Consider the following 25,829-nt stretch of genomic DNA (forward strand, 5'->3'; position numbering starts at 1 on the left):
AATCTACTAAGGATATCCAAGATATGATAGGATTTACATAATCACATTCCTATATTAAATAGGACTGCAATACTCTCCCTTGAGTATATAAATACTCAAACAAAACATCGCATTAGGTCTTCAACGGATGAAGTAGATTAGTTGATGAAGTTGTTGGCCTAACTGGCGAATGCGAGTTTCAAATTAAACAAAGTATGCATTGGTAGTAAAATTCACAAAACCTTGCTATAATAAAACCTGAAGTAGGTACAAAACCCATAGACTAAGGAGAAAAGTGAGAAGTATGCATAATGTCAAAAATAAACGTCATACGGGATAAAAGTAGTAGACCTTAAATGGTTATGATCATCCCAGGATGGATGCCTTATCACAATCTCATTAGGTAGCAAAAATCCAATGGAAAAAATGCTCCTAATCGTAGGGAAAAAGAGTGCATTGAGATTAAGTGAGTATGTTTTTGGATACTCCCCTTGAGTTTGACATAACTTCCAAACAAGAGAACTACAAGCTATTCAACTCAAAAAGTTTACGCATACCGATTCCTTGGACAAGTTTCTGAAAAGCAGACTTGGGCAATGACTTTGTGAAGATATCGACCAGGTTGTCCTGGGAACGGATTTACTTAACTTCAATGGTATGATGTTGTTGTTGCTGGTGAGAATAAAAGAACATCCGTATAATGTGATTGGTGTTGACTCCCTTGATGTATCCCTTCTTCAGTTGATCGATGCATATACGGTATTTTCTTCAAAGATTTTCATAAGAATGTCAATGACGATAGAAAGACCTTTAGTGCTTCGAATATGTTCCAAGACTACTTTTAACCAAAAGCATTCACGTGAGGCTTCATGCAAGGTGAGAATCTCAGCATGGTTCAAAGAAGTCATAACTAATGATTGCTTGGTAGACTTCCAAGAAATTGCAGTGTCTCCAACGGTAAAGACATAACCCTTTTGAGAATGTGCCTTACATGGGTCAAGCAGATAGCATACATTAGAATAACTAACAAGGCGAAAATCAACCTGATGATCGAAGGAGGCTCCAACTTCCCTCGAGGATTCATGGGTGTAGAACAAACCCAAATCCGTCGTACCCTTGAGGTAGCGGAAAATATCTTTTAATACCATTCCAATGTCTGCATGTGGGCACATTGTTGTATCTTGCCAAAAGATTCACAGCGAAAGAGATGTTGGGTCTAGTGCATTGAGCCAAGTACAATAAAGTACCAATTCCACTTAGGTATGGAACTTCAAGCTCCATAATCTCTTCCTCATCATCTTTAGGATGAAAAGATCTCGTTTAGCATCTAGAGTCCGAACAACCATAGGAGTACTCAAAGGGTTCACTTTATCTTCATTAAAAGATCGCAGTACCTTCTGCGTGTAGTTTGATTGATGTACTAGGATTCCATCCGAACAATGCTCGATCTCCAGGCCAAGGCAATATCGAGTTTCTTCATCTCAAATTCCAATTTCAAGTGAGCAACTGTTTCTTCAAGCTCTTCAGGAATTCTGATGAGATTATCCCATTAACATAAAATGCAAAGATTGCAAATCCAAAATTTGACTTCTTAATAAACACGCATCGGCATAGTTCATTGTTCACATAAACTTGACTTGTCACATATTCACTCAGACTGTTATACCATATCCATCCAGAATGTTTCAATCCATAAAGTGATCTCCTCAATCGAATCGAGAGGGTGTTCCGTGGTTTAGAACTATTTGATCCAGAATGTAAGTCCTTCATGAACTTTTATGTATATTTCCATATCAAGATCCCCATAGAGATAAGCGGTTACCACGTCCATAAGCTACATATTTAGTTTTTTGAAAACTACCCAACTGATAAGTTAGTTCTATTTCTCACATTTATCAACGCAACGTGGTTTAATGTCATCGCTAAGCATGACGTTAGTAGCTACTGTATATGCAAAGGCATCATCGATTATCATCTCATTTTGATTCTAAACCTCATCCAAAATTACGTAATGGACCAAAAGCTTGCAATTCTTGAGAGACCAGTTCCTCTCTTTTAAGACGTCACTGTAATCTAGAGTAACCTCATGCATTGGAACAGATGAGTAAGCGATGCTTGGATTCATACTAGGATTACCAGTTTGTGCGGTTTTCCTCTTATGGGTTTGTGAATCCTTTGAACCAAGAAGTCTGGCATGCTTCAGGATATAAGTAGATGATTGGCTAGCCACCAATGTATTGGGATGTGTGAAAGGTGCGGCCGACGCTCATTTGAGGACGACTCATCCTTCTGGGGCAATGTTACGGCGTACTTTAGGTACGTCAATGAAAGCATCTGGCATGATTTGAACAACGCACTGAAGATCTAAAATACGACACACTCTAGTTTCAGACTGAGCAGTGTAAGGATTTAAATGAGACATAGTGGAAGCAAACCATGACAATTCGCGACATTCTACATGAACGTTAGCGTTCTTATCTCCCTCTAATGACAGGAAGACTATCTCATCGAAGTGACAATCCGCAAAGTGTGTGGTAAAGAGATCTCCTGTCAAGGGCTATAAGTAGTGAATAATGGATATGAATCATAATCGACATAGATTCTCATTCTTCTCTGCTGACCCATTTTGGTACACAGTGACGGTGTTATTGGCACAAAAACTATGCACCAAACATAGGTAAATGGGAGACATCAGGTTAGTATCCAGTAGCCAACTATAATAGTAAATGAGATTGGGTAACAGTGGGCCTCAGGTGGACTAACATGACTACATGAAATATTGCATAGCCCTAGGCAGATACCTGCAATTTAGTACACATGACCAAAATCCGAGCTATCGATTGAAGACGCTTTATGAAAGCTTCTGTTAAGCCGTTTTGGCCATGAACATGGGGTACATGATGTTCAACTTCAATCTCAACTGACACGTAATAATCGTCAAAATATTGTGACGTAAATTCTTCAGCATTATCCAATTGAATTGACTTAATTGGATAATTAGGGTAGTGAGCCCTAAGCTTAATGATTTGAGCTTGGAGTTTCTTAAAACCAACATTCCGTGTGGACAATGAACAGACATATGACTTACGTGTCGATGCATCAACCAATATTATGAAGTATCTAAATGGTCTGCATGTTGGTTAGATAGGTCCACAAATATCCCTTTGAATTTTCCATTTGAGGATATGGCATATCATATCTCATCCAGGATGTTCTATACGGTCATGCCAAAGCAACAAAATGTTTTGGAACCCAAGCTCAAAATCGGCCACTTGGTGGGTCTCTATGGCTCGAATGTTTGTGATGTACAACCCACTCGAGAAACAGTCCAGCTTCTCATGAATATGCTTCTGGCCATATTCGTAAGAAGTGATACTAAGAAATTCATAACCATTCTCTTTAGTGGTTTCAATTAGGGGTGGTTTGATATGGGATCCCGAATCCCAAATTGCACACACGCACACAATCTGCACATAAACACAAACTGCATACACATAGTGGATTAGTGAAGAGTGAGTGAAGATCGAGAGAGAAACAGAGTGAAGGTCGAAACTCGACTAGGTTGGCGGAGAGTTTCAAGTTCAAAGTGAAAGACTGAAAAGGTTGAAGAGTTAAGAGAGAGATATGTGGCTTAGTGGCTGCTTCAAGAGTTGAATGAGAGGCAAAGAGAGTGTGAGATATGGGTTGAAATCCAATATATTCCTTCAGTTCGGTTTGGGATTACCAAACAAGTCAAATGGTGAGACCGATTCCCATACCGTATGGTTCAGGATGTGTATTGAATTTTTTGAGATTTTCGGTTTGGAATTTTTTCGGTTTGGTTTTGGGAAACAATTTGGGATTTTCGGGAATTTTTCCAGCCCTAGTTTCAATATGATATTTATTATCTTGAATATCTCTAAAGTTCAGCAACGTTCTTCCGGAACAAGGAGAATATAGGGCTTTAATGGTTAACTCAGTACCATTGGACAACATAGTATAGGCCTTTCAATATCCTTTAATCAGGTTAGATGAGCCTGAGAGGGTTGTCAGAGGTCCATTTTTTGGTACAAACACTACAACAAAATAGTTGTTTGGCAAGGACTTTTGTCCTCGTTGAAAGTTATTGTTTTGTCGCTGAAGGTTTTCAGCAAGGAAAAAAAAATTCCTCGCTCGTTCCTCGTAGTAGGCCTATTGGGAAATGTGTACAGTGAGGAATTGTTTCCTCACAAAAATGATACAGCGAGAATGGAACTTTTTCTCGTAGTTGAGTTTGAGCGGTGACAAATTCCTTGCTAAAAGGGTTGGAATGTGGTTGCCAAAACCTTTTGACAACCTAAATATTGACATTCCATAACTTGTGCAAGGATAAAATTCTTGACAAAAAAAATCAAATTCCTTGCTGTAAATATCTTTTGGTGAGGAATTTGTAGGTGAGTTTTTAGCAATGAACATATTATTTCTCACTGTAGATCATATGTTGCGAGAATGAATTTCCTCATTGATAAGTATCTAGGAAACACTTGTTTCCTTGCTGTAATAAGTCTATAGCGAGAACTTTAACGAAGGTAAAATTCTACGCTATAAGTTGAAGATAATTATTCTCATAAGTAACCTACTGCGAGATGTTGGTTTCTCCTTGTAACTGGAATTTAGTGCCAAGACTTAATAATCAAAGGTACTAAAAGTTAATTCATATTAGTCCAAAACCAAAATAGCTTACAACGATAATTCATAGTCTACAAATTCAGTTAAGCTTAATGTTAAAAACTATGAAAGTTCACATTGTTTTCACAAAAAGTTCACATATTCCAGCAAAGCAAAAGGACTACTTGTGGAGGTGGTTGCAGCTTTTCCATTATTTTGCGTAGAAGTTCCTCAAATTTCTTTTGGTTCTCTTTCAATTCTTGGATCTCTTGTTTTGCTTCACCAAGCTCTTGTTTTGTTTCAACAAGCTCTTGTTTTGTTGTCACAATCTCTTGTTGTTATGTCTCAAGTTGTTCTTCTAAATGTTTGTCCAACATAGTGTCTTCAAGAGAGACAGACTTTGAAGGACCCTTGAAGTACGCAAACTTGTGACCAAGAACCCCTAAACAATTTCATCATCTGTCAAAGTCACAATACCATCTAGAAGAGTTGTTTCATTTTTCATACTTAGCATCTCTTCCTACAAATGAAAAATAAACTATCATGCTTAGCTCTTTCATGTACACAAACATAAAATCTATCACATTTGGTTCCTTCATAGATATATCATAAACATAAAAGCTTCACAGAAAATATACACAACCAGCATGTACATAACTAACTTACCCACTTCAGTTTAGCTCCTTCATCCCAACCATTTTTGGTGTTTTTATGCACAACCTCAAAGTAATCAATTACACTTAGTTGCTCTCCGGTTTTGGCTTCCTAATACATGGATCACATTAAAGTTAATAACTTATTATCCACGTAGAATCTAGATTAAAATTATGAAAAAACACATCTTACACCCTCCTTTATGGTTCTAAGTCAAATGAGACCTATTAATTGCATTTTTATTTGAGCGTTCTTGCATAGCAAAATAAATTTGGTGACATGAAGAAGATAAACAACACATACGACAACCACAATTTAGTTTATTAATATACATGTGTACCTTGAATTGAACACTTGCATAACGATCATAAAGAAAATTCCATTCCTCTTGACCAGTTACATCCTCATGTTTGTTTTGTTTTGCCTCCTCTAGAGTTGGGAAGGAATAAAAATGTTTTTTTAGCTTGTGTCGAAAATCAACAAACCGCCTTTGTAATGGATTCTTAATATATGTACTAACATGAGTTAGTGACATATCAATATTGTACTTTCTCTGCATGGAATTCAATTTATGGTAAATCTAGTTTATGAAGACTTTCCAATTAGAAATTATAGTTCTCTCTACTACCAATTGAAAAAAAAAAAAAAAGTTAATAACACAATTAGAATTGAAACTTACAAGAGTTCATGGTTAAAATAGTTGGGAGATAGAGAGAAAGACACAACAATTTGTGATGTTGGTGGAATGGAAAGATACATCAATTCCTGACTTTAGACAAATGGGTAATTTTTGTGTAGGTTGAGTGGTTTAAGCACAAACTTGATATAGATGAGTAAATTAGAAATAAAATTGGGAGAAGAACGAATATTGCAAAAGCAGCAACCTCATCTCGACAAAAGCCGCAGAAAAACAGTTTTAGCCAACCAAGATTAAGCTTGATTTTAAACACCCATAACTATACCAAATGATGCAAACAAACATGAGATTCAAAGCCTATTTTGAGTACATTAAAAGCATCTACGATTTGTAAGAAACGAGGTTCTAAGTTGAAAGTTATGCAAGATACAAAATAGAGCCCAGAGCCCCGAAATTAGAAACCCAGTATTTGCTGTTGTCTGGCATCTTCATGACTTAAGTTTGTACATGGTTTTGACATATCAAAACTCAATGGAATTATGTGAAATCAGATGGGCTTTGATCATGGACATGTCTAGTTTCAAAAAAAAATGATAATGGATCAAAAGGAATCCATAAGGACATAGAAATTAAGAGCCAAAGTAGGCTACTTGAAACATAGTTTTTCTTCACATAAAACATAAGTTCCCTGCAACTTAGAACCCAAACTCTTCTAATTATAACTTCAGAATACTTCCATACAATCCCAAAATCATGTCTATAACTTTGATTTCAATTATACTCACAATTAACAAAAATTGACTTTTTAAGCCAAACCCTAAATCATGATATTTTGATCAACACACCCAATGTATAAAATTAAAAGTAATAAGAAAGATTGATATAAATAAGCTATGGAAATAACAAAGAAAGCTGGGAATTTTTACCCTTGTTACAGGTCAACAAAAGGAACCATCCTTTTGTTATGATTCTCTTTGCTTCTTCAAACATAGTCTTCTATACTTCCTTCTTCTACCTCTTTTCCTTTCTTTTCCCCTGTTGTCTTCCCCTCCTTATTTAGGCCTCCTCCTTTTTCCACCCGCCCTCTCGTGTAGAAGATTCCCCCCCCCCCCCCAAAATTCTTTTATTATTATTATTATTATTCCATAAAGGACACAGTATTGCCCTTATAAACACTTAGAAAAATATTGAGTTTTACAAACTTGGATGGTCTGCGAGAAATATTTTTCTTGTTGGACACTTATGCGACCTAAATACAAAATTTCTCGCTGTAGGTGTGAATAAAAGGCGCCCTATTTGAAACTTTTGGAAAATTATAGTGGGAATGCTACAGCAAGAACCTATTTTTCTCGCTAAAAATTTTGTTCAAAGAGAAAAACAATAATTTCCTCGCTAATATTTTGGTGGCAAGGGAATATAATTCCTGCTAAACCTAGCGCGAGAAGAACAATTTTTCCTCGCTAGCATTATGTACAGCAACAAAACAATTTTCTCGCCTAAATTATTTTTTCCTCGCTGTTTCTTAGAGATGTAAGGAGACCAAATGAGCTCACTTTTTGCGAGAACTCAAAATTTTCCTCGTCGAAAGCAACTCTACGGCGTGAAAGATAATGTTCTCACTGAAACGTTTCTTGCTAAAGGACCAATTTGTTGTAGTGAAAGTGAGTAAAATAGTGTTGCTCATGCAAGTTGGTGTGCGTGGTAGCACTATCAGTCAGACAACTAACTCCCCACTAGTCATACCTAGAAATAAATTAATTGAATTGGTCACATGTATAAATAAAATTCCATTCATTCAATTAATCAATCAAGAAATAATATCAATAAATAATTATTCATAATTCAAAACAAACCAAACCAAAGAAATTATTCCAAAAACTTTGAAAAATTGTTTGAAAAATTAAACCATAAGCCTAAAAAATTAAAGGAGGGTTCGGCCACACCTAGTGGGTTCGGCCACTAGGGGTAAAAACCACCCAAACATGTCTCAAAAAAGTAAACTTTAATCTTCCATAAGAGGGATACCTCCTGAAAATCTAAAACCTCCACAGTTGTGGTAGTATCTTCGGGATGTTCCACATGTGCAAAGTTAGACTCACGACGAGAATAATACTTGGCTATAGCCTCAAAAGTAGCTCGGCATATGTTCAATGATAAACTTAATTAAAATAATGTATATATAAATCCAAATTCTCAATACAAAGTATTGTTGTTTTAAATGTAAGTAAGTACATATTTATATGTGATAATAAATCTACTTAATCCACCTAGCCCCCCCCCCCCCCCGCCGGTCTAGACGCATAGCCACTGTGCCCTAGGTCCCAGCTTGCTGCTCATCTAGCGTCTATCATACATTGATTATGACCTCTCGATGTTAGAATTCTAGATATGTCATTGTCTGTATAACTGTGAAAAAAAAAAAATTAAAAAAAAAAAAAAAAAAAAAAGGGAAGCAAAGAGGTATAAAATGACCAAAATATTCTTAAAAGTGAGAAGGTTGATTTTTGTTGATTATTGTGTAGTGGCACTTACCCATTCTTCAGCATATTTGTGTAGTACTTGTCATTACAAACATATAAGCATAACCTGAACAGAATTTGAAACTACAACAAAGAGTTTATGAGACGCAAAATGTCAAGAACAATTTGATAATTATACACTTGGTGGACATATTTGTTTTGTTTTATTTTGCCTTGTTGCATGTGCCACTTGGGACGCACGTCCCTCTTTGTCTCCTGATTTCCCTTTCATTTATGTCTCACTTCAGTCGCCCCCATATCTATTGTCAATTTTCTTTTTGTCTTCCACTTTTAGGGATGGGCATAAAAACCGTGGAACCGCAACAAAATAAACTGTAAAAAATCATGTTGACCAAAAATTGTCAATGTAGGTTCAAGAATCGGACCGAACCGTTCATACCGATTCCAGTTTTCATGTTGGTAGAATTGTTTAGAACCGAACCGGACCATGAATATAAATAAATAATTAAATTTAATAGTTGTGTACATGTGTTACTAAATGAGTGGTGAAAACCAAATTGGTTTTACCTAATAAGACTGCATGGGATCATTTCTCAATTAGGTCATTCACTTGCACAGTTCACCTACTGAGATAATGCAGATATTTGAAAAAATGAGGTCGTTTTCTCTCCTAGATCTCCGAATTTGACATTCAGGTTTCAATTTATTTTTTTATTATTATTTTTTTTTTGATAGAGTGATCTTAAAGTGTTCAGTTGCATCCTATTTTTTTTCTTTCCCTTTTCCTAGGACTTTTTTTAATCCCTTGATAAGTCCCTCTTGGGCTTAAATATTGTATTCATACTAACATTTTTACTGCATAGTGGATGATTTGTATGTGTGGATGTACATTTGTATTATGAATGTTATATGACATTTGAATTGTGTTTCTTTTTTTGTTTGCTTAGTATCAGCAATATTTGCATTTTGATTTTGTATTTGAAAATGATATGTTTTGTTTGTAACTTTATTTAACCATTTTAGAAGTGGTATTTGAATGCAAGCATGCAAGAAACAAGAGAATAAAAAAAAAAGTAAACTTTGAATACCATTTTGATTTGGTATTCAAATGACTTAGTATTCGGCACCGTAAACAGGCATGGACTAAACCGAAATTAGTGTGGATATGATTTTAGTAATAAATTTAAGTGGAACCACACAAAATCGAATCGTTGATATTTTCTGGTTCCAGTTCCGTTTTGAGGACGGAACCATACCGTACCCACCCCTACCCACTTTCTCTCATTCTCTGACATCGAGTCTTTCTTCTTTTTCTCAGATGTAATGTTAAGGAGACCAAATTTTTTAAATCAAATTTGTAAACCAAATGATATGGTTGTAAATGATTGAATTATTGATTTAGTGTCGAGTAACATGCTTATTTCTTATTAGTGACATATCATTTAATTTGCAAATTTGATTTAAAAATTTGATCTTTCTAACATTATCATTCTCTAAGCCTCTCTCAACGAGTCCGATGAGTGATGAGAAGATCCCACTAATTTACACAAAACAAAGACCCGTACAGCAAGCAACATTGGACAACAACTCTGCAAGCTGCTCTGATAGAGAATCAAAGCTCTTACAGGAGCATATATTATTCTACACAAAGAAAACAGAGAAACGCCGGCAAGTTGCCTCCATGCAAGTATTTTCTTCAATTGTCCTTGACCCGCAGGTGATCCAAGCAAGGCATCATGTAGGCAGCGGGGCTTGCCTGAAGTTCCATGAATTTCTCATACGTCATTCCGATGTACTTCGCTTTTTCACCTTCCTTTTCTAGCAACTCCGGGATCGGTACAGCGGGCGTGTCGAGTGCCGGTCCATGTGGTACGGCGATCGATATTCTAGTAGCTGTGTTGTTCACAGTTGCTCGATGCCATATGCTCTTGTACTTGCCGTTTGTTAGAATTTGCATTTGATCACCAACGTTAACAATAAACGCGCCCGGAGCGGCATTCACCAAGACCCACTGATCATTGTGCTTGACTTCAAGGCCACACATATCATTCTGAATCAGGAGCGTCACCAGTCCATGATCTGTATGAGGAGGAATACCGATCGCCAGGTCGGGCTGTGGGCAAGCTGGGTAGTAGTTCGCTGCCAGAATTTGGCAGCCCCGATCCCAGTTCATGGCCTTGGTAATGTAATCGGCCTCCAGTCCCAAACTCTCCGATATTCCATTCAATATTTCGGTTGCCACTGCACGGGTTCTTTTGCTGAACTCCAATGAAACTTCACTGTACCCAGCAGGTTTGTAGAGTGAGTTGAATTTGGGGTGTGCGATGACCTTGAGATAGTCCCTCCAGAGACGAACTTTGTCAATTGCGACGTTGAAGCTGGTGCCGCACTTGATTGGGTCCAACAGGTTCTTTGTATGGAACTCCTTCTTCTCCTCTTCCGGCAGCTCAAAAAATCTTCGGCACGCATCGATCATTTCTTTCATTAGGCTCTCTGGTACACCATGGTTGATCACCTAAAAAGCATCGAGCACATGAAAATGTTAATTCATGTTTCATTTTTTAAGTTAGAATTGGAAAACTTATAACTATTTCAATTTTCAATTTATATATTTTTTTAAATAAAATTTTGAAACGAAATAGTTATCAAACTAATAAAATATTAGTTAATTTTATACATGTTCAAGCATACATAATTAATAACAAGTGTGAATATACCTGAAAGAAGCCCCATTCTTGGCAAGCTTTTCCTAGCTTCTGGATCATTTGTGCCCGTTCATCTGGGGAGACAGAGGTGAGAAGAGCAAAATCAATGATGGGGATTGAGTGTTCAGGGTCGTTTGCATCTCCCTTATCGTTGGGATCCATGATGTAGGCGTACTCGGAAGGTACAGAAGTGAGAGCATCTGAGTCGGCTAAGGTTTTGATGCTTGCTACCTTGGGTTCAGATGCATCCACTGAAGTCACGGTAGGTGCCATTGGTGGAGGGAGAGAGAAAGAAGCTGAGAATTCTGGTCTTTGATTTGTATATCCTGAAGGAAGGACGTGAGGGAGAGGAAAGTTGATTGTTTGAGTGTTGTGGAGAAATATGAAAAAAGGAGTTGCTATTTTATAGAGCAAGATAACTTATGACTTTACCCCCACAAGCTGCTGGTTTTTGAATAAGTTCGGCCAACGCTGACCTAGGTTTCAAATTTGTTGTCCTGCAACAATAAAATATATATTAATTAGTTGTTAACCTACATGTATATGCAATAGATTAATTCTTCGAAGACGTAAATCAGATTTAAATTATTTCTCTAATAGAGATGGGACGTACTTGTATTATTCGATAGATGGTTTATTATCGTCTATAAAGGAAAATGTCAAAGGAACATTTAAATCATGTGATATGTTATTAATAGAAATAAGTTCGTTAATCAAGCACATAAGTAACAAAATAATCATTTACAACCACGTCATGTTTATATATATGGTTTCGCTAGCATTACTCGATCTACAAAATATGATCTTTTTAGGATTACCCTTTCTCTAAAAGTAGAGTCCACCATATATGTAGGTCACACTATTTCAAAGAATTCGATGTGGTCTCCAAAATATTAGTGTAAGCACAAAAATTATTGCCACAAATGAGATATTTACATGTCTACAATTAGCTCCCCAACATTTTTCTATGCAATAATCATACTACTACTAGATATAGGAAAACCAAAATTTGAGGGAACTGCCAATGGATATGTTATATAATACATTCATTGTCTAATAGTACGATATGCAACTAAAAAGACATGGTATCATATTTAACTGGTAAATGGTGAAAATACTAAATAAATATACATGTTGTAAGACCAACTCCAATGGTGGGTTAAAAGCCAAATTACACCCCAAAATTTCCCCACAAACCCACTCCAACCCAAGGGGAAATTTTGGGCTAAATGCTAAACCAATGCCAAATTCCCCCCAAAATTTAGCCCAAAAATCGGGATGGACTCTACCCAATATTTATCGGAATTTAAATTTTTTTTTAGATTAAAACGTTCATAAAATTAATTTACGATAGTCTACATATTTATTTTAAAAAAAATTAATTAATTTAACAAAAAAATAGCTTAAGTTCATTATTTAATAATCTCGGGCTAAAATTTTAGGCTAGAACGGTTGAAGCATAAAAGCTGTTTCTGGGCTAAAAGCTAAATTTTCCGGGCTAAAAAATTTAGCTTTTAACCCAACCATTGAAGATGGTCTAAGTAAACTAATGAAATACTGAAAAAAATGCTTTATTTTGCTTTATATTCCCAAGCGGAGGAGAGATGGAAAGAGTATATGCATGAATGAATAGTTGATGAGAAAATTAGAAAAATGTAGGAATGCATTTGGCATGGGGATTAAAGAAATCCAAAGTCGCTTCCAGTTTGAGACTTTGACTACGGCAGACAAAGCCACTGAAGGCAGCACAACAAGCCGCCCACCACAGCCAAGTAAAAGAATATGACACGAAATATCGCACAAAAAATCAAATACAATCATGCATCGGCATCTGTACGCGTCTACAATTCCAAATCTAAATTACCCCTTGACCTTGGAGAAATTTTTAGTTGTTGTGACGGAAATACGGATGATACATCACATGTTTTTATATAAGTGGTGAAAAATTTTATTTTTTAAGTTATTAATCTTTTAACACATATACCCCACCATTTATATAGAAATGGTGTACCATCTCGTGTGACGGTCACACTAAAAAATCTCTCTTAGCCTTGGGAGTTTCTGCCGTTTGGATGCCCACCAGTAGGTAACAGATTCTTCATGTCCCAAGCCTAATATTGTTATCCCATTTTATGAAACCTCGTTAATTGGGTGCAATTATTGATACTTCAAAAATTTTATTGTGTTCTTTTTGTAAGTGTTTGGTTTACAAATAATATTTTATAGTATCCATATTAAAAGAAAAAGTTTGAACCTTGAACGAAATTAGTTGAGGGGGAAGACCTAACTATTAAGACAATTCACTATTTGCAAGTATTTTCTTTTTCTAAATAAGGCAATATTTTTTTTTGAGATGCCAATAACAACACCCAATCAACTTCGATGATTCAATTAGTCAACCATTAATTCATGTTAGTTGGCTTGGTTTTCGAGAAGGTGACGTATATCCAAATTCCAACTACACTATGATTCTCCATTTTGTTTTTATTTTGAGTAATGTTAAAGAGGCTACATGTTTATATGATATTTAGTATATCATCTCATATGGCAAGTGATGCATACATCACTTGTCATGGCATGAGAGATTTTACATATTTTACTTTCTCGAACATTAAACTTAGAACGAGAATGATGCAATCCATATTTCTATGAAACCTCTCTTTTGTTTGGTGAACCACATATACGGCTAAAACCTATTGAATGTGAATATGCTTGAAATTTCATTTCTCATAATAAAACAATACCTTAAAATAATTCTGGAAAGTAGGCTTTCACAGTTTGAAAAACACATGCGAAAATACTACAAATTAGTACACTTTTGTATAAATTAAATGTAAACCTAAGTTTATATTTCGTTCAAAGGACCTATCCCTTCTAGAATGTTACCCCACACAAGTAAAAGTGACATCATTTGCACCCATTTCTCTATGTCAGAACATCATCTTACCTTTAAACTATAACTCCTGCTTTAAGTCTCTATGTGAATTGACTGGAGAAGGTTCTCTGGCGAGGACATTAATCCTCTCCGGATCCAATTATCCTAATTTTAGGAATTTATCAGTCCGTTGAAATTTGATCCAACAGTTACAAACAGAATCACATTTTAAAAGTTATAATAACTTTAATCGTTGAATCAAATTTTAACGGTCCGAATTGATGGATTCTTAGGATTAGAACAATTGGATCCGAAGAGAATCCATGTCCCTCTGGCGAAATAGACCTAATGATCGTGTCAAAATCTACCGTAGAAAAGCTGAGTAGAATTTTCTCTACTTCTATTCTCGTCCATTTCCCTTACCTCCTATCATACTTTTATTTTTGTCATTATCCCTATATAAAAATAATTCTAAGCTGCTGACTTGACTGAATCTCAACCTTTCAAATAGGAAAGTAGAGAAGGGCAGCAGGCCCGCCTGTTCAAGCCTGAGCTTGCGCCTGCAAGCAATTAGAGCGAGGGCAGCAGCCCGTTTTGTCCCACCTGTTCAAGCATGGGCTTGCGCCTGCAGGCAACTGAAGCTGAAGTCTACGCGAGTCCACCATGTGCAATCCACTGAGGCAAAAACATCGCCTTCAGCCGTTAGATTTCAAATGGTCTTCTCATCTAGAACATTGGATTTTCAACAATAAAAAACTTGAAAATTATAGTTTATATCACGTCGCATAATCTGGCGCATCTAATTTAAATTTTTTTGGAAATCAACGACCAAAATTAATCCAAGTGTAAAAATTCCACAAAATGTCAAAAATTTAAAAAAATAAAATACAAAATTTTGTTTAGTAACACATTAACACTTAAACAAACTCACAAAGTTCAACCATCTTCTTTATTCACCTTTTACCTTTATTAATTATGCTTGTTTGTAATACAATGTTTTGCTTGGTTTTCGAGATGCCAAATTCCAACTATACTATGATTTTCCAATTTGTTTTCATTTTGAGTAATGCTAAGGAGACTATACTTTTATATTACATTTATTGTATCATCTCATGTGACAAGTGATGCATACAATCAACACTTAATTTAACGAAAATAATGCAGTCCATATCTATATAAAACTTCTGTTTTGTTTGGTGAACCATATATGTGGAAAATGATCCTCGCCGGATCCTTTTTCTAGGGATCTAGAGGATCCCATGATTGTGACCATTCATCATACATCGTGCGGTCAGAAATTATTTAAAATTTAAAACTGAAAATTAAATATAAATAGTACCTAACGAAAACTTACTATACATTATACGATGAACGATCACGATCACGAAATCCTTCGAATCTCTAGAAAAAGAATCTAGCAAGGATACTTTTCCCATATATGTACCTCAAAACCTTTTGAACAGGAATGCGTACGTACTAATTGGATTCTTGAAATTTCATTTGCCGCAATAAACAAATGTAATCCTACTGACATCATTTGCACCCATTTCTCTATGTTGGAACGTCATCCTACCTGTGTGAGTTGACTAGGAAAAGGTCCTCAGGAGAATAAGACAAAATGATCGTATCAAAATCGGCTATAGAATCTACAGGCACTGAACTTCTTGGGAAAACACATACGCTACATGTTCACACAGCATTCAGCCTCACGCACCAGCTGCCGAGGATGCGAATGTGAGGTCGTTGGATTTTCCACGTCAAAAAAAATGAAAATTTATAAGTTGTGCTACGTTGCATAATGTGGTGTATTTGATTTTGAAAAATTTTAAAAATTAACGGTCATAATTAATTCAAGGCAAAAAATTTAAAAGAAAATGCAAAAAATTCCTAAAAGACACAAAATTTTGTTCCATAACACACTAAAACAAACTAATAAAGTTCAACCATCTTCATTCACATTTGATTTTTAATTAATGGGTAAATTAGACTTTATCACCTCTGATTTAAGGTTTACTGCAACCTCCTACAACATCTTCAAAAAATTTCACTTTCATATCTCATGTACTATTTTATTTCAATATAATATCTCCGTTACATTTTTCATTCATTGGTCCGTTAAAGAACTAATGTGGCTACCACATTTGTGCCATGTGGCTAAACAATTAATAAAATAAAAAAAATTAAAATTTAAAAAAAAAAAAAAAAAACATAGACCCCCCTTCGTCTTCCCTGAGCACCCCCTTCTCCCATCCCCCGTCACCAACCCCGTCCCCCAATTTTTTCCCCCAAACAAAGCCCATCACCTCCTCATCTCCTCCCGCTGCAACATCTCCTATGTTGGCACGATGAGGTATCTCATCACTAGATCCGAATCGCTCAAGACCAACCTCGACCTCTTCTTGTCCTTCAGTTCAAAAACCTTCCGAGCACTCGAAGAACCAACAACACCACTCAACCCTTTAGGTTTCTTCCTCACAATTAAGCAACCTGAAGAATTTTTCTTCACCAAAACCCTAGAAGGGCCAATAGATCTCACACCTTTGTCTATATACATCAACTACCCGAAACCAAAAAACCCTAATTTTTCAAAACCTCGGCCCTAATTTTTCAAAACCCCGCCGTCAAATTGAAAGGGCAAAGGAAGATTTCACAAAAAATCTTACCTTGTCGGAGAGTCTGGAACTTCGCCTATTGAAGACGTCCAATCGCCGTCATATTTCTCCGAATCAGGGAGAGAGGGGAAGGTTCAGACAGAGAGAGAAAGGGAAAGACATAGAGAGAAGGGCTGGGTTTGGATTGTAAATATATGCAATTGCAGGGTGGATCGGAGAGAGAAGAGTGGATCGAAGAAGGGGTGGCTCGGGTGGGCAAAGGGTGGGTGATGGGGGATGGGAGAAGAGGGTGCTCGTGGAAGACGAAGGGGGGTTTCTGTTTTGTTTTTTGTTATGTTTTATTTTTTTTACTTTTCTTTAATTAATTATTTTAATATTTTAAAATATTTTATTAATTGTTTAGCCACGTGGCGCAAAGGTGGCAGCCACGTCAGCTCTTAACGGACTAATGGATGGAAAATGTAATGGATGTATTATATTGAAATAAAATAGTACATGAAGTATGAAAGTGAAATTTTTTAAAGATGTTGTATGAGGTTGCAATAGACCTCAAACCTGAGGTGGTAAAGTGTAATTTACCCTTAATTAATTATGTTTGTGTTGTAATGTTATGATTTACTTTGTATTTAAAATTAAATTATCTGAGTTAAATGGGGAATTTTATTTTTAAAGAACAAACTTGTTAAGTACATACTCACAAGAGATACAAAATAAAAATATATATTTGTGATTAGTAATATAGATAGGATCCACATGCTTTGGCGAACCCTACATCTGTCAAAGAAATGTAGGTCATGGCAAATGGATCGTGTTTACCGTGTTCTGGGCGTTTTCGTGTAACACCTGTTATCTTAACGGGTCGGGTTGTGTTGTGTCACACCCATTATCTTAATAGGTTCTTAACAAGTCGGGTCATTTTACCTAGCAAGTAAAATGACCCAACCCATTATGACCCGTTAAGATTTTTTTTTCTTCTAAATTTGACATACCACATTTCCACATAAAATATTACTTCGAAAACTAATTCGAAGCGAAAGACCCTAATTTTCACAAACCCTAGAAATGAAAAACCCCAAATTGAATAAACAAAACCAATCTAATTCGAAAACTAATTCGCAACAAAACTATCATGCCCCGACTCGCAAATAAAGACTATTCACGAGCTAGGGTGTGAGTCATATCTTAGCTATAGAAATAAAATCTACAACCAAGATATGGTGGAAAAATTAAAATAAAATTATTTGGAGCTGATTACACAATACATCCTATAATACTAGTTAACAACTATTGCATACTAAACACTTGAGTTTACTACATAAATTTTATTGAATACGCAAAGGAATAACCATAGTGCACCAATTAATTCACAACAAAAAGCACCAACAAAATAATAATTAAATTGTAACAATTCTTTCAAATGCATGAAATATATGCAGGTGAGATGCATGAATGTACTTACTCCCTTCTAATCCCGTCAACACATGCCTAAGGCATCTAAGCCTACATGTCCCATACCATGCTTATATCACTTGGCTCCGAATACCTTAGAATATGAGTTAACTCCCATTCATCCCTTAAACCCAATTTTTGTAATTAAATTCTCAGTTTCCACTTTATTAAACAGGCACTTCCCCTTACGCCTAATTGTATATTGCCCTTCCCCCGACGCTTGACATATTCAAGATTTCATTATTTTATAATCAACCAATTTGTATACTCAAGCCCTGCACCCTACGCCTGACATATACAAGGTTCATTATTTTATATTCAAGGCAAACTTCAGCCCTTGAATATCCTCGCAACTCTAACATTTTACACAAGTGAGCACTTAACACAACACAACTCTTTTTCTTACTTTGCAATGCATATGTATATGTCATGTGCACATAGATATCAATACTCACATTTTATCTAACAAGCCTGCAAGCTTCAACATAAATTTAAATTGCTTAGTAACAAGAGTAGTATAATCATAATATTAATAACAAAATAATAATCTTTAATATAAATGATAAGCAACATGTTACCATTTCCTCATTTTGTCGATCCTCCTTTTCCATTATGTTTCTATTTAATAACTCAGTGTTTAAATGGTTTGCTCAACTCAAATTTATTGCAATTAGACAAAGGAACACGGAGATTTAAGTGGTTCACCAATTTGGCTATGTCCACTGGGGTTGCATATGCATTTGTGTTTTCACTATGTAAGAAAGATTTACAAATTACAATGAAAATGGCCTAGAGCCTTTACATAAGGTAAAAGAAAAGGATGATGGGAAGAGTGTTCTATGAAGAAGAGGAGGTGTTGTTTCTTTTTCCCCGTGTGTTGTTGATGATGGCGTGTGTTGTTCTCCCCCCATTTCTCTCCTCCCTCTGCTTTTATGGATGAAGAAATGGAATCCTCCATTAAGCCTTAAGGACACGTTTCACTTTGTTTTGAAACACTTGGACATCTTGTAATTGGAAGCAATCATTCCCATGCATGTGGACAAATACTCAAAAGCCACATTCAACGTCTAAGGATTATGATTCCCACCTCTCCAATTTTGGAGGGGATGAATCATCACCAAACATTTAACTCTTAGATTCCTAATGATTACAAACTTGCCAACTCCCTCTTATTTGGTAAAAATATCAAGCCAAACTCATCATAATTTCCTTCTCCAATTCAAACTACAAATATCTCTAATTACATATGAACATGAAATAATACTAGCTAGTTTTTGAAATAATTTGTAGTAAAACGGATTTTACACTGAAACTATTTTACATATCGAAAGTAGGTTCTTACATAAAATAAATCTAATAAAATCATACATAAAAATAACTACCCACATACACACATATATATAACCTTTTTTTTTAAAATACGGGGTATTGCAAAAACCCTATCTTTTGAAAGTAATTCGAAATAATCAACAATTACCTTGATTAGGGCTCGAGATTCGCTCGATCCAGAGAGAGATCAGAGACAAAAGCAGGAGATCGACTGGTGGTGTGTTACTAGGTTGTATGTGGTGAGGGTGGTGTAGAGAAGGGAGACTAGAGAGGATGGTCGTGGACTCGTAGCTAGGTGGAGTTAAGGTTCGAGACTGAGATTCAAGAGTTTAGTTAAAAAAAGAGAGAGTCGCTGCTTCGATTTGAGCATTCGAGAATAAGAGATGAGTCTGGTTTAGGGCTGAGAAAAACATTGGACGGCTGAGATTAAATCTCAGCTGATCCAAGGGTCATCAATTTTCTAAATTTAATTTAATTTAAAATATATATATATATATATATATATATGAAAACTAATGAAAATAACTTGAAAACTTTGAATTTTAATTAAAAGGACAAAAAGGTGTTGTAAGTGAGTAGTACCAGGAGTGACTTTTTAGAATAAAATTGTCATTTTTGGTTAAAGTGAACAGTACCGGAAGTGTTTTGTTAAAACTCTCTATATATATATTAACTTTCAATTCAATTTAGGATTAAACCTCTTGTTGTTAATCATAATATTTCTTCCTAGTGGTATAAAATTTTTAAATTAATATTTTTCCTATTATGTAACGGGTTACCCACGTGTGTACCGACCTGTTATTTCAATAAATGCTTATCGGATTATTTAATAACAACTCAATTCGTTATTGTATCAACCTGAAAACCTGTTGATTTTGTGTTGTGTCAAAAATTGCTAGGTATATATGAATGTTATAAATAGATGCTAAGTACATCATTACTTTTGTTTTGTTTTGTTTTATTTTGTCTTGTTGCGTGTTACACTTGGGACCCGCGTCCCACTTTGATATCCCATTCCCCTCTCCTTTCTGTCTCACTTCAGTCATACCCCTCTCTAGTTTTGACTTTTCTTTTTGTCGCCCACTTTCTCTCATTTTTTGTCGTCAAGTCTCCCTCCGTAGTCTCATTGTCTCCAACGAGTTCGATGTGTGATGAGAAGGTCCACTGTTTTACACATTAATATTACTGTGATGATATGTGTGCAAGAAACGTTGGACAACAACTCCACAAGCAGCTCTGATAGATAATGCTCTTACATGAGCATATATTATTTTATGAGGTAATTAGATACACATCATTCTTTTTGTTACTCTATTGATTAAAATCTTATTCATTTTGAATTTTTGATCAAGGTATTTGAGTATTAATAACATCATTAATTATTTAAATAATAAAATATTTTTATTTTTAAATATATTAGTGCTAAAAATGTTACAATTAGTATATTTATATTTATGGCTAAATTTTTCATCATACATTTTTATTTTTAGTTTGTACCTATTTTTAATTTGCAAATATTTTTTAATTTGTACGAATTTTCTTTTCATTTTTAATTTGTACCCATATATTAGTTTCTTTTTGTGCCCATATTTTTTAAAGTTTTATTTGTGTTTGTACCCATGTGTATACTATCACGTGACTTTGTATACTTAATCAATGATAGAAAAATTACGTATGGTATATTTATGTTTTATGCCTAAACATTGTATCATATATTTATATTTTTAGTTTGTACACACTTTTTGTAACATCCCGTCCCGGGATTTTTAAAACGTACGTTGAAATTACAATTTTACCCTAATTTGTTTGTGTACGTTAAGTGTTGTGTAGTGTGGTGTTGTGGGACCACACACACACTCACACATCACCCTCACTCTCCCGGGATTCCCTCCCTCATTCCCTCACTCTGTCTACTCTCTCTCTCTCTCTCTCTCTCTCTTCCTCCCCGAGTTCACCTTCTTCTTCTCCTTCTACACACGGACACACATACAAACATACCAAACCTGCACCAATTAAGAAACCAAGACCACCCTCGTGCTCGTGAGGTTGTGAGGAGCACAACCATACCAATTCCAGGTAAGAATTCGAACGTTTTCACGTCGTTTCAACAATGGCCGAATTATTGCACTGTTCATGCAAACCTAAACTAGTGTGTTTTTGGAATTTCTAAGCTTGTAGATGTGTTTGTGAGGTCCCAAGGAGCCTCGGAGTAGTTCGTTGGGTGAATTTGGACGTTGGGAAGGCTAGGTTCGAAGTTGGCCGAACTTTGAAGTCGTGGACAGGTATGATCTAGCAATTTTTAGGCCTTAAAACTAGTCTAACGTGATTCTACTAGTCCTAAGCTTCATTTTGGTATAAAGAACGTGAAAAATGGTTGAAAAACGAAGGAGAAAACTTAGTTTGAAAATTTCCCAGTTTTCCGGCGCCGTCGCCGGCGCCGGAGGTTCGCCGGAGAAGAAAGGAGAATATTCCGTTAAGTCTAACGGAATATTCCTAACGGCAGTGACGGAATCCGGTTAGATTTGACGGAATATTCCGTCAGTTAACGGAATATTCCTGACGGCGTCTGTTGACACCGTCAGTGTGCCTGGCACGTGGCCGCGCGTGGGGGGCGCGAAGGTCTGTGCCTTGGCCGGCGCGTGGGGGCGCGTGCGTGGTCCAAAATTTTTTCTAAAAATATGGGCGTGATCCTGAGGTTGTGTAGGTCACGTTGGTATATTCAATTGTCCAATTTGAGCAATGTATGAGAAGTTATTACGAGAAGTTGCTTAGGTGCTTTTAAATTAATGTTTTCGTAACTTTGTCGCGTATAGGTGATTCATTTTCCGAGGACGAGCGTTCACACTCGAGGCAGGGGGGCTACGACCCTTCTAATTACCAGTGAGTGGGCTTTTGTTTTCCGTATATACCTATATACATATTAATTCCCAGAAATTAAATAGAAAAGGTTATTTGTTTTATGCCATGCATAATATGAATGTTGTTTACGCATCATCGCATGTATTGGTAGTGGCATACATATATATAAATGTGTATTTGGTGCTGTGGACGCACAAGTAAGTGCCAGGTAAGCGGTATTCATGTGGTTATGCATTCCTGTTTATTATGCAATGGTAGTTTGAGAGGTTTAGAGAGCTCATAATCTGCACCCCCGGTGTTAGTGCTCCCGCCCAGGGCCAGGGCACAGCCTTCACGTGTATGTTCACCAGCACCGCATGCTCGCCTTGGATCCAAGATAGGTGCAAGCCTGTCGTACAGACCACATTAGGTGGTTCCGACTTGTAGGTGACCCGCGATTATCGCACAGCTTCACGTGATCGTAGCACTAGAGCATACATATATATATTACACCCAGCCTGTCGTACAGACCACGTTAGGTGGTTCCGACTCGTGTGCAGATTCAGTTATTGAGTTGAGAGTGGAGCTCTAGATTCAGCCGTACAGGTCACGTTAGGTGACTCCCGGCTGCCATATTATATATATTCGATGTGAATTACGCTTGAGCATTTATATTTGATTATGAGATTCTGTTGTGGCATATTCTCAAGCATGAATGGCATATTGTGAGCATGAATGGCATATGTGGAGCATGATTGACATATCTATACATACGTATATATGTTCATTTTCTGGGAAGTATACAGGTTTTACGGCGAGGGGTTAGAATGTATTTTGCTAAAGAGTTTTCAAAGAACTTTGTTTTTGCCCACTCACGCTTTTGTTTTTGCGCCCCTCCAGGTTCTAGTGGTCTAGCAAGTTCGGTGGTTTATCCCAGAGGGCGTCCCGGCAATTTCTGACAGACACTCACCATTGTAGGGTCACCTTCGGGTGTACATACGTCGTATCTTTTCCTTTTGGACTGTCGTAGATTTGCTCTGAATTGTGTCTCACATACACTAGTACTTTGTATGCTATTAGGTTTTTAATTATTAGTACTTTTATATTACCTTCTCATTAGCTTCCGCACGCGCACATGGCTACGTCACCTTCGAGTGACGGCCAGCACGCCCTGATCTCGGTCGGGGTGTGTCACTTTTAATTTGCAACATTTTTTTTTAATTTGTAGTATTTTCTTTTTAGTTTTATTTTGTACCCATGTATTAATTTCTTTTAGCGCCTATATTTTTAAAAATTCATTTGTACTCATAATTTTTAATCTTTTATCGTACCCTAATTTATTTATAATGTACCCATTCTTCTTTATTAATGTACCACTTTGTTGTATGTGAAATGTACCAATTTTTTTAACACTATGGATACATTCTTTTGCCATTTATTATTTCGTATTTTTACATAGTTTTTATCCATTTATTCAATCAAAATGTTTGAATTTTTTTATTGTAACCATTTCTAATAGTATTATAATGAGGGATTTTAAATTTATAGGATTATAAATCTCATAAAATATCAAACAATTAATGTCAAAACTATAAAAATATAAATATTAATAGTAATATAATGAGGTGTATAAAGTCAAGGGATTTTGATCAAACTTTAAATACTATTAAGATTTTAATCAAAGAATGTTAAAAATTAGGGATCGCATCCAAAGTATCCCTTATTTTATTCTACATAAGGAAAACAGATTAACGCTGGTAAGCCGACCGCCATGCACGTATTTTCTTCAATTGTCCTTGACCCGCAGGTGATCCAAGCAAGGCATCATGTAGGCAGCGGGGCTTGCTTGAAGTTCCATGAATTTCTCATACGTCATTCCAATGTACTTCGCTTTTTCACCTTCCTTTTCTAGCAACTCCGGGATCGGTACAGCGGGCGTGTCGAGTGCCGGTCCATGTGGTACGGCAATCGATATCCTAGTAGATGTGTTGTTTACAGTTGCTCGATGCCATATGCTCTTGTACTTGTCGTTTGTCAGAATCTGCATTTGATCACCTACGTTAACAATAAAAGAGCCCGGTGCGGCATTCACCAAGACCCACTGATCATTGTGCTTGACTTCAAGGCCACACATATCATTCTGAATCAGGAGCGTCACCAGTCCATGATCTGTATGAGGAGGAATACCGATCGCCAGGTCGGGCTGTGGGCAAGCTGGGTAGTAGTTCGCTGCAAGAATTTGGCAGCCGCGATCCCAGTTCATGGCCTTGGTAATGTAATCGGTCTCCAGTCCCAAACTCTCCGACATTCCATTCAATATTTCTGTTGCCACTGCACGGGTTCTTTTGCTGAACTCCAATGAAACTTCACTGTACCCAACAGGTTTGTAGAGTGAGTTGAATTTGGGGTGTGCGATGACCTTGAGATAATCCCTCCAGAGACGAACTTTGTCAATTGCGACGTTGAAGCTGGTGCCGCACTTGATTGGGTCCAACAGGTTCTTTGTATGGAACTCCTTCTTCTCCTCCTCCGGTAGCTCAAAAAATCTTTGACACGCGTCGATCATTTGTTTCATCAGGCTCTCTGGTACACCATGGTTGATCACCTAAAAGATATCAAGCACATGAAAATATTAATTCATGTTTCATTATTATTAGCAATAACCATTTCGTTTGTTTGCTTTTCAATTTTCAATTTTTAAGTTAAAATCTGAAAACTTGTAACTATTTCAATTTCCAATTTATATATATTTTTTAAATAAAAACTTGAAACGAAATAGTTGCGAAACTACTATTTTATTAGTTAATTTTACACGTGTTCAAGCATACATATTAATAGTAAGTATGAATATACCTGAAAGAAGCCCCATTCTTGGCAAGCTTTTCCTAGCTTCTGGATCATTTGTGCTCTTTCATCTGGGGAGGCAGAGGTGAGAAGAGCAAAGTCAATGATGGGGATTGAGTGTTCTGGGTCGTTTGCATCTCCCTTATCGTTGGGATCCATGATGTAGGCGTACTCGGAAGGTACAGAAGTGAGAGCATCTGAGCCGGCTAAGGTTTTGATGCTTGCTACCTTGGGTTCAGATGCATTCACTGAAGTCACTGTAGGTGCCATTGGTGGAGGGAGACTGAAAGAAGCTGAGAATTCTAGTCTTTAATTTGTATGTCCAGAAGGAAAGTTAATTGTTTAAGTGGTTTGGAGAAATATGGAAAAGGGAGTCGGTATTTATAGAGCAGGATGGCAGGATAATATATGACCGACTCTACTCGTGAGAAGTATTTACAACGCAAGCACTCTTACGGTCTTACCCCCATAAGGTGGAGGTTTTTGAATAAGTTGGCCAACGATGACCTAAGTTTCAAATTTGTTGTCCTGCAACAATAAAATATATATATTAGTTTGTTGTTAACCTCCATGTATATGCAAAATATTAATTCTTTAAAGACCATGTAACTACATTTTAAATTATTTCTGTAATAGACATGAGACACACTTGTATTAAAGACCCTATATCTATTCAAGAGATGATTGTGGTCTACAAAGAAAAATGTCATAGGGATATTTAGACCATATTTGTAAATGATATGATATTTCAACAATAAAAATAAGTTTGTTAATCAAACACTTAAGTAATAGAATAATCAT

The 25,829-nt window shown here is 36.3% G+C and overlaps 2 protein-coding genes across 2 annotated transcripts; both read right to left on the reverse strand.

Annotated features, from left to right (window-relative positions):
- Positions 1-9,851: 9,851 nt before the first annotated feature.
- On the reverse strand, positions 9,852-11,440 carry LOC137730169 (2-oxoglutarate-dependent dioxygenase 19-like). The gene is made up of 2 exons (XM_068469233.1): positions 11,094-11,440; positions 9,852-10,891 (listed from the first exon to the last, which is right to left on the reverse strand). Exons 1-2 carry the CDS (start codon positions 11,352-11,354, stop codon positions 10,073-10,075), a joined length of 1,080 nt encoding a protein of 359 aa, XP_068325334.1. The 5' UTR covers positions 11,355-11,440; the 3' UTR covers positions 9,852-10,072.
- Positions 11,441-23,906: 12,466 nt separating this feature from the next.
- LOC137727382 (2-oxoglutarate-dependent dioxygenase 19-like) lies at positions 23,907-25,341 on the reverse strand. The gene is made up of 2 exons (XM_068466250.1): positions 25,038-25,341; positions 23,907-24,789 (listed from the first exon to the last, which is right to left on the reverse strand). The coding sequence occupies exons 1-2, from the start codon at positions 25,296-25,298 to the stop codon at positions 23,971-23,973; spliced, it is 1,080 nt and encodes a 359-aa protein (XP_068322351.1). The 5' UTR covers positions 25,299-25,341; the 3' UTR covers positions 23,907-23,970.
- Between the last annotated feature and the right edge of the window lie 488 nt (positions 25,342-25,829).

Source organism: Pyrus communis, chromosome 3 (assembly GCF_963583255.1).
Source record: "Pyrus communis chromosome 3, drPyrComm1.1, whole genome shotgun sequence".
Lineage (NCBI taxonomy): Eukaryota > Viridiplantae > Streptophyta > Magnoliopsida > Rosales > Rosaceae > Pyrus > Pyrus communis.